This window comes from Humulus lupulus, chromosome 4 (genome assembly GCF_963169125.1).
Source record: "Humulus lupulus chromosome 4, drHumLupu1.1, whole genome shotgun sequence".
Classification (NCBI taxonomy): domain Eukaryota; kingdom Viridiplantae; phylum Streptophyta; class Magnoliopsida; order Rosales; family Cannabaceae; genus Humulus; species Humulus lupulus.
The window spans coordinates 5,437,834-5,447,745 of NC_084796.1; the positions used below are offsets into that span (position 1 = coordinate 5,437,834).

The 9,912-nt window shown below is 32.3% G+C and overlaps 1 protein-coding gene across 2 annotated transcripts; it reads right to left on the minus strand.

Annotated features, from left to right (window-relative positions):
• Positions 1–7,654: 7,654 nt before the first annotated feature.
• On the minus strand, positions 7,655–9,671 carry LOC133829786 (carbonic anhydrase 2-like). 2 transcript variants are annotated; one of them, XM_062259581.1, is made up of 8 exons: positions 9,552–9,671; positions 9,229–9,332; positions 8,990–9,115; positions 8,819–8,867; positions 8,552–8,668; positions 8,296–8,435; positions 8,072–8,177; positions 7,655–7,968 (listed from the first exon to the last, which is right to left on the minus strand). In XM_062259581.1, the coding sequence occupies exons 2-8, from the start codon at positions 9,297–9,299 to the stop codon at positions 7,831–7,833; spliced, it is 747 nt and encodes a 248-aa protein (XP_062115565.1). In that variant the 5' UTR covers positions 9,300–9,332; positions 9,552–9,671; the 3' UTR covers positions 7,655–7,830. The 2 variants fall into 2 exon arrangements, with proteins under 2 accessions (XP_062115565.1, XP_062115566.1); XM_062259582.1 differs by having other exon boundaries at positions 8,077–8,177; positions 9,552–9,665.
• Between the last annotated feature and the right edge of the window lie 241 nt (positions 9,672–9,912).

Sequence of the window (9,912 nt, forward strand, 5' to 3'; positions counted from 1 at the left end):
TTCTACATTAAAATATTCATTAATTAACTAATTTAAATTATGTATGTCTGTTGTTTTTTGTTATAAAATTAACATTTATTCATTATGGTATTTCCAAACCTGCCCTATTCCGACCTAGTGGATCCCTTGGAGATAGTAAGGAGTCATGTACTTCTCCTCAGTTTTTTAAAATGTTTCTCAAACATTTAAAAAAAATGAGGAGCAGTACATGAATACATTATCTATCCTCAAGGCATCCACTAGGTGCATCACTATTGTTTTTTGTTATTGAATTAACATTTTATTACTTATTGTCTTTCCCAACCTACCCTATTCCGACCTAATAGATCCCTTGGAGATAGTAAGCAGACATGTGCGACTACCCATTTTTTCAATATATTTCATCAAATATATTGAAAAAATGAGTACCAGTACATGAATACATTGACTATCCCCAAGGCATCCACTAGGTGCATCACTATTGTTTTTTGTTATTGAATTAACATTTTATTACTCATTGTCTTTCCCAACCTACCCTATTCTGACCTAATAGATCCCTTGGAGATAGTAAGCAGACATGTGCGACTACCCATTTTTTCAACATATTTCATCAAATATATTGAAAAAATGAGTACCAGTACATGAATACATTGACTATCCCCAAAGCATCCAATAGGTGCGTGTGTACCTATATCTGATACTATCATTAATTAATGATAATAAATAAAGTTTTCATTGAATTAAATAAAAAGTTACATACACTTGTTTAAATTACATATCACTGTCCTCATCATCACTAATTACAACATCATTACGAACATCACTATCACTGTCACTATCAACTAGAACATTATCGTCATCCTCATCGTCTTCATACTCGGCCAACGTGTCGTCTTCAAATTCAACTTCATCATCGACAACAAATTCATCTGAACCTTCGCCAACCAAATCATCAACGTTGTGCACTTCAGTGGCATTGACATCAACCCGATCATACTGAAGATTATCAAAAATTGGAAGTTCTACCCACAACTGAAATGAAGAAGAATTAACTTCTTGCAATATTGGTATATCATTTGTGGTCTCAGTATCATCAACATCGGAATTTGAGAAATCCCATACATTCCTCGGAATGTATTCATTAACGAGCCTCCAATCATCCCCATTTTTCACATCTCGAAGATTATACACCAACTTCGCTTGAGATGCGAGAACGAAAGGATCATCTTTATAACATTCTTCTTTCACATATACGCTCGTAAAATTGGATTCCACTTTAATTCTACTTGTATTGAACCATCTACACTTGAATAGGACAACACTGTAACCCATCAAGTAGGACAATTCAATTACTTCTTCCAAAACTCCATAGTAGTTCACTCCTTCCTCACTTGGCACCATTACACCGCAATTTTGTGTTTTAAGCTTCATATCACGACCACGAGTCACAAATTTCACACCATTCACTATCATCCCTGGATATGAATACACGGTGCCGCTTGATTTGTTTGCGAGAGCATACAATTCATTATTCACAGCAGTAGGTGTTGACTCATGCAAACCGTTCACCTATCAACATTAACATTGAAAGTTAGTTTTGGATTGACTAAGTGGGGTTTCAGAAAAGAATTGACTAATATACATACTCTTTCTTTGAACCACTGAGGAAAATCAGTTTCTTGTTGAACTTCAAGATTCGATCCCCCCCGTCTTCTTAATTCATCCATATGCTCACTACAAATGAACAAAAAAAACTATGATTTTGGCATTTACTCGGTATATAAACCAAACTATGATTTTGAAAAAATACTAGAAAACACACCTAAGGTACTCCTTAATTTCGGCATAATTGTTCAAGATATACCACTCAGCCTTTTGCTTTAATTGCGGATTGAGGAGCATACTTGATTTCTTACCAAATGGACGACCAACAGCCTTATAAATAGAATATTCCCGATTTGGTTGGGATTCAACGCGATCGTCATTCCTCTCAGGTCGATTGAATCGAGTCTCAACCCCCCGCAGGTACATTGAGCAAAAGGTTAAAGCCTCGTTCACCACGTAAGCTTCTGCGATTGAACCTTCTGGACGTGCACGATTTCTTACATACTGTTTATAAACTCCCATCGAACGTTCAATGGGATACATCCACCTAAAGTGCACGGGACCGCCAAGAATTGCCTCTTTCGGAAGGTGCAAAACCAAATGCACCATAATGTCGAAAAATGCTGGAGGAAATATCATTTCCAACTTGCATAAAATGGTGATAATGTCTGTCTCCATCTTCTCAAGGTCTTTCACATTCAAAGTTCGTGCACAAAGTTTTTTGAAAAAACCGGACAACTCAATAATTGGCTTCCGAACTTCCGGAACCAAAAACGACCTAATTGCGGCGGGCAACAACTGCTGAAACAACACGTGGCAATCGTGTGATTTCAACCCAGTTATCTTGCTATCATTGACATTGACATTCTTCGAAAGGTTTGCAGCAAAACCGTCCGGGAATTCAACTGACTTCACAAATTCACAGAAAACTCGACGCTCCGGGACACTGAGGGTGTAACTGGCGTGCGGTTTCTTCCACTTGTTTCCCTCTTTGCGGAGGTGGAGTTTTTCCCTAATTTTCATGTCTGCTAGATCAAGTCTTGCCTTGTCAGTGTCTTTAGATTTTCCCTCTAAGATCAACAAAGTTCCCAAGACACTGTCGCAAACATTCTTCTCAATGTGCATTACGTCCAAATTATGCCTCAACAATAACTCCTTCCAATAATCAAGCTCGAAATATATGCTCTTCTTTGACCAATTAAGTTCAATCGGAGCCCTTTTGCGTTTCACACCACCAAATTCTTTGTGTTTCCCAGGATGTCTAATCAGCAAATTCTCTAATTGCTTCAACACATCATCACCGGAGTAATGTTTCGGTGGTGGCCTGAGTTCCTTGTTACCGTCGAATAGTGCTCGTTTGCTCCTCCATTCATGATCCATATCAAGAAATCTCCTATGGCCAATGTATGCAATTTTACTTCTAATCCCTACAGAGGGAGTTTCTTCATTGCATGTGGGACACGCCTTGTACCCTTTTGTGCTCCACCCAGACATCATAGCATAAGCTGGGTAGTCGTTAATGGTCCACAAGATTGCTGCACGCATATTGAACAAGGTACTATTGTATGCATCTCTTGTCTCGACACCATTCATCCATAACTCCTTCAACTCGTCAACCAAAGGTCTCATATAGACATCGATATCTTTTCCAGGTGAAGAAGGACCTGGAATAAGAATAGACAACATTAATGACTGTGGTTTCATGCACTTCCACGGCGGCAAGTTGTATGGGACAAGTATCACAGGCCACATGCTGTAAGAGTTGCTCATGTTCCCAAAAGGATTGAAACCATCTGTAGCTAACCCAAGCCTAACATTTCGAGGTTCGGCTGCGAAAGATGGGTACAACTCATCAAGGTGCTTCCACGCCTTACTGTCAGCGGGGTGCCTCATCACACCATCTTCCCTTGGCCTTTTAGAATAGTGCCATCTCATATCCTTTGCAGTATATCTGGAACTGTACAACCTTTTCAATCTCGACGTCAACGGAAAGTACCGCATGACCTTATGGGCCACCTTCTTCCCGTTCCCACGATTATCTTGCCAGCGACACTCACCACAAACCGGACAGAATTCCAAATTCGCATTCTCCTTCCAAAACAGTGCACAGTCATGCTTGCAAGCATCGATGGACTCATATCCCAATCCAATACTCCGCAACTTTGCCTTCGCCTCATAGTTAGACTTAGGTAGAATTGTTCCGTCAGGCATAGCGTCGACTAACAATTCCAGCAAACCATCAAAGTAATGATTGCTGCACTTGTTAATTACTTTGAGATGCATCAACTTCACCAAGAAGTTCAACGCGGAATACTTTCGGCAACCCGGGTACAGTTCACTTGACATCTCCTTAAATAAATTGTCATACTTGTCGCGATGTTGAGGATCATCTTGGGGAGGATCATTATAGTTTCCAGCGGGAACGTCATCTTCAGCGTAAACATCCTCCAGGATATCCGCTATCTCTATCATGATCTCGTACCACAGCTGGTGGCGACGGCAGCGCCTCTCCATGGTAATGCCACACTTTGTAGGACTGTACGATGCCATTGTTGAATAAATGCATCGAAATTACATTTATAGGCTGGAACTTAACATTCCCACATTTCTTGCACGGACAGCGAACCAAACCCCGATCGTTCAACTGATTTTTGGCGATATCGAAGAACACCTTAACACCATTTCTATACTCCAGAGACCAACGATTCTTCGCACTCATCCAGCTCCTGTCGCTCGCAATCTTTAAGCGGAATAATTAAGAAAATATTAATAATTGTCTTAAAATGAGGGAAATGATAGTCAAAGTATTTCATGACTGTTTGTCTCCCTAATTATCACTAACTGATAATAATATCCTATCTCTGGCAAAAATAATTATTTATAGAGATATTTCCGGCTAAATTACTCAAACTTACAACTTACTAACACTTAAATGACACGTGACACCACATGATTGGTACACATTATTATTATTATTTTAAATAATTTTTCATTAAAAAAATCATTTTATATTTTTTATTTTTTAAAAAAAATCCAATTTATTGTTTTCCAATTTAAAGGTAACAAAAAATAATTTTTTTTTTCATTTTTTACAAAAAAAAAATCAAATTTGCTGCTTTTAATCAATTATTTAGGATTAAGTAAAAAAAATATTTAATCTTAAATTATTGCTTAGATTTTAAACAAAATTACTTAATCTTTAATTGTAAACAAGTAGACAAAATGATAAATAGGAAGATTTTAATAATAATAATAATAAAAAAAAATTTGATGATATTAACAATATAAAATTAAATTAAAAAACATGTATTTTACATACTTAATCTTAAGTTGACAAAAATTTTGAATTTTTTTTAAAAAAATGTAAATTTTACTTTTTTGTTAAATTAAAAAATAAATTAAAAATTATTTTAAGAATAATATCAATGTAGATCAATCATGTACTGCCACGTGTCCGTTGACTAGTCTACTTTAACATTTACTTATTTATTACTTTTAATTTAAAATTAATTTAATTATACATTAATCTCCATTTTGTAATTTTTTATTAAATTCTTCAATTTGTATTGGATTATTTACTTAATCAATAATAATTTTATTATATTTATATTTTATTAAATCATTTATATTTTTAACTTTTTCAATTACAAAACATCTAATATTAATGTTAAAATTAATTATTAATTATTATGATTGGTAATTTTATTTTATTTAAATTATAGTTAAAAATTATTTTTCTGATGAATTTTTAATTATACTTAAATTTTTATTTAATTAATTATTAAAATTTTATTAATTTTACTAACTCCAACAAAATTTGGGCAGCATAACGACTATATTTCAAACTATCCCAAAAATTGAAAAACCTACAAATTAAACATATATATAACCAGAATATTCCCAGAGCAATATACAGAACATTCTCATAACATGCACAATATAAACCAAGATTAATAACATATATCAAATCTTTTTATATCATTTTATATCAGTAACATCAAAATAATTTATTTAATAAATATTTATTAACAAATAATATTTAATTTAAAAAAATATAATATATATATTTTTAATATACATAATCTAATCTATTTTTTAATATACATATTAAGCATTAAAATTAAAAAATATACATACTCCAATCAAATTTTTTTAATAAATACTAAAATCGTATTTTATTTTTCATTATTAATCTCATTTTTATAAAACTACACATATTTATTTATTTTTTTAAAAGAAAAATATAACTATAATACCAAATATCACACACATACATTTATATTAATCAATTTTCTAAAAAAATTTAACATTAAATAAACATATATACACACATTTACACATATACATAAACATATACATAAACATATATCATATGCATATATATAAATATATATATTCAGATATATAAATATATACATATACTCGGATATAAAAACATATACATATACTGATATATATAAATATATACATATATATATAAACTGATAAATATAAATATATATATATAATCAGATATATATAAATATATATATATAACGAAATAAATATATATATATATAAACCGAAACATATATATATATATATAAACTAACATTTTTAGTCTTATTTTACCGAGAGGAGCTACACACCTGTTTATATTAGGGAGAGAATAACAAAAAAAAAAAATACAATTACAAAACAAAATATAGAGAAAAAAATCCAAAAATGTTAAAAATACCGAATACTAACCATGAGAGATAAGCTTCACTAACCTTGAGAGAGAAGCCACGGTGGGATTATGGCTCACGGTGGTCGGAGAGATTATCACAGAGGAGAGAGAGAAGCTTTGTTTCGAAACTGTAAAACTGAAATGGGGAAGAAGGAGGCTCGGGCGGCTGGGTATATCGTTATAACTTTTGCCGGCGCGTTTCGTTGCGCCGGCAAAAGTCTAAAACTGCGCCGGCAAAAGTGTTTAAGTAAACCCTAAAATAAAACGACGTCGTTTGAATTATCTCGACTTTTGCCGGCGCGTTTTTGCACTTTTGCCGGCGCAACTAAACGCGCCGGCAAAAGTATGCCCACCTACCTTATTTCAAACGTGTGAAAATTTAAAAAACACGTTGACTTTTGCCGGCGCGTTAGGTGAAATGCGTCGGCAAAAGTTTGTATGTTTTATTTTGAAAATCTGGCATTACTTTTGCCGGCGCAACCCCGAATTGCGCTGGTAAAAGTCACCTTTACCGGCGTGAAATTGCGCCAGCAAAGGGTTTGATTTTTGCCGGCGCAATTCACGAATTGCGCCGGTGAAAGTGATTTTTGCCGGCGCAATTCCGAATTGCGCCGGCAAAGAACTAGTTTCTTGTAGTGACACAAAGAGTAATTCATCAATACTCAGGATTTAGACTGATCTACAAATGGTCATCTATTATGATAATAATTAAATCTTTATGTCAAACGACAAGTTTATATAGATAATTGATTCTCATCGGTCCTGTCATATATAATCTCTATTATATACAACACATTTACGAAGATGTCTATCCACATCACTAATCTGAATCCAGATCACTTGCATTCCATATGCTTAGTATCCGCACTATTAACCTTTCATTAAAGATTCATTACTTTAATATGTTAATGACTATTTTATTCATTATATATGATCTTAATTCTCTCGTACTAATAGAAGATCATATGCTCATAAATGAATAAGGAATTTTCATAATATTATTTTATAATTAATTCAAACAATAATTATAACATTAAAATATATTAAAATTATATTTTTATTTAAATTAATAAAATATCTTTACATACTTTTAGGACATTAATGATAATGAATTGACTTAATTTATTCAGAGTGAAGGAGATGTCAGGTCGATTGAGATTTAAGTATTGCAACCCTTTGATTATGCTTCAGAACAGTGTTACATTTTCAAACGGCTCAATGTCAGTAGATTTAGTTTGTATTTTACTTGTTGGATCGAAGCGTACAACAAACATACGATGCTGAGAATTTTTTTGATATTTATTATTGGACAGAAGATTACGATATCTAGGAGAAGGAAACAAGCTAAAGCAAAGAAATAAATTAAAACACATTTTAACAATTCTTTATTAAAGGTCGTATAATAAATAAAGAACACATGATGATCCTTAACCAATTACATAACACACTACAAATAATAATTAATTAAACAAACGCAATATGAAAACACAAGTAGAGAACATTTCACTGTTACATTTAAGGTTTTAAAATAAAGTACTCTACTCAAGTTCCCATAGCTTGAAAGATCCATTCACAAAATCATAGTATCCACCCCTAAGTGCTATCTTTTTCTCTTCAACTCCTCTTTGAACAAATGGATAAGAATGTAGATTCTTTAGAGACACATTCACTGCTTCCTGCACATTCAATTATTCAACAACAATAATATATTAGCTCGTACTGTTAATATTAACTTAACACTCGTTGGTAATTGGCTAATTTATTAGAATTAATTATTACCTCACCACATATTTCACATTGTTCTTCAAATGTCAAATTTTTGTGTTCAGCCTTGACTTTATTCTTGGCAGCTTGAGCAATGTTGACCCAATCATCAATGAAGTCACTGTAGATTTAATCAATAAGGTTAGATCGGTCACTATGATGAGTGAAAATTAGCTTGATGAACTAAATTATTAAATATTTATGTGAATAATTCAAATTATAAAAAGTTTCAAACTTACAAGGGAGCTGAACCATCTTCAGGATAAGACATAAGCCTTTTTACGCCACCACAACGACTATGTCCAATCACCAAAATATTCTCTACCTTAAGCTCCTCTACCGCATATTCAATAATTGCTCCGACGTTTGAGTATTTCAACTGTGAAATTAATTAGATAATAACAAAGATTAATAGTGAAGTAATTTATATACAATGAATTAAGATTAGGTATTTCAAAATTTGATTAAATTGTAATTAATTATTAAATAAATTACTTGGTCAAAAGTTGGAATCAAGTTGCCAATATTGCGGGCCATGAAAGCTTCTCCGAGTTGAAAATTTAAGATATGGGAAGGACTCACTCGAGAATCCGAGCATGCAAATACTAAAAACTGTTCATTCGATCAATTAAGATGAATTAAATATAAATCAACAAATATATATTAAAAATAAAAGAGAGATATGTGGATGTGGATGTGTATTTGTTTTTCTTCTCTTCCACACAAAAAATGCATGTATTTAATCAGGGTATGCGAACGTACCTTAGGGTGTTGGGTTGCGGCAAGTTCATTAAACAAGCATGGGTACTTGCTGCAATATCATCCCATCAAATAATTAGTCAAGTGTTTTTTTAATTATAACTTCTAACATCGTAAATGATATAATTACAAATAATATATATAAATATGTTGTTTTTATATATTCGCTCTTACTGAAATTTATTGGAGAGAAAGTGCTTAAATCCATGAACAATTTTCTGAACAGGATCAACATGCTCAGGTTGCACCTTGTCAAAGCTTTCATCTTCATCGCTTTCGCTTTCACTTTCGGCCTTCTCACTATTCAATCAATTTTATAATATAATAATTATTATATATAAAGCTACATATTCATTGTAAATATATATATATCTAAAATCACAAATAATATCTAGTAAATATTAATTAATTACCTGATGATCACCAGATTCTTCTTGACGCTGCATTCATAATTGGCCAACTGGGAAAACTGTTCATCGGCCATTGTATTCTGTTTGCTAATTTATGTGATTTCTTTCTGCAAATTCAAGTAACGAAAGAATTGTTATTATATATTACTACGTATACTCGATCGTGAAGATTCAGTGTATAAATATTTATATATAAGTATTATATAGATTGCATACTAATTAAATAAAAAATATATAGACATTCAAATATATTCACTAACAGTAAAAGTATCTAGCTAGCTATATAACTAAATTATAGCACTATATATATATATATATAAACTAACCTTTCTGAAGAATCGATAATATTTTCTTCCGTACTATATGAGTAAGAGTAGAATAACGAGAACAATAGTTTGGAATTGGAGCAAGAACAATAGTTATGAAAACCAAATAGAATTAGCAGAGATATATGTTTGAGGGCACAGAATCTCTTCTATTTATAAGCCAAACTTTCTTTCAATGTGCATACGTTAACGCGTGCACGTGTTTTTTTCTTTACAAAAAAATATTACTATATAGTAGACTATTTATTAATAAGTGAAATATGCATTAATTAGCTTTTTAGACATTGACCAGCTCAGCATTCAAACATATACTATATAATTACATTATATGTTTTGGTGGACCCTAGGAGTCAAAAATGGA

Coding starts and splice junctions, on each gene's coding strand:
- LOC133829786 (XM_062259581.1), bottom strand. CDS start 9,299: ATGGCCGATGAACAGTTTTCCCAGTTGGCCAATTATGAATGCAGCGTC. Junction 8,868..8,989: donor TTTCTCTCCAATAAATTTCA/GTAAGAGCGAAT, acceptor ATGATATTGCAG/CAAGTACCCATGCTTGTTTA. Junction 8,178..8,295: donor GAAGATGGTTCAGCTCCCTT/GTAAGTTTGAAA, acceptor TTAAATCTACAG/TGACTTCATTGATGATTGGG.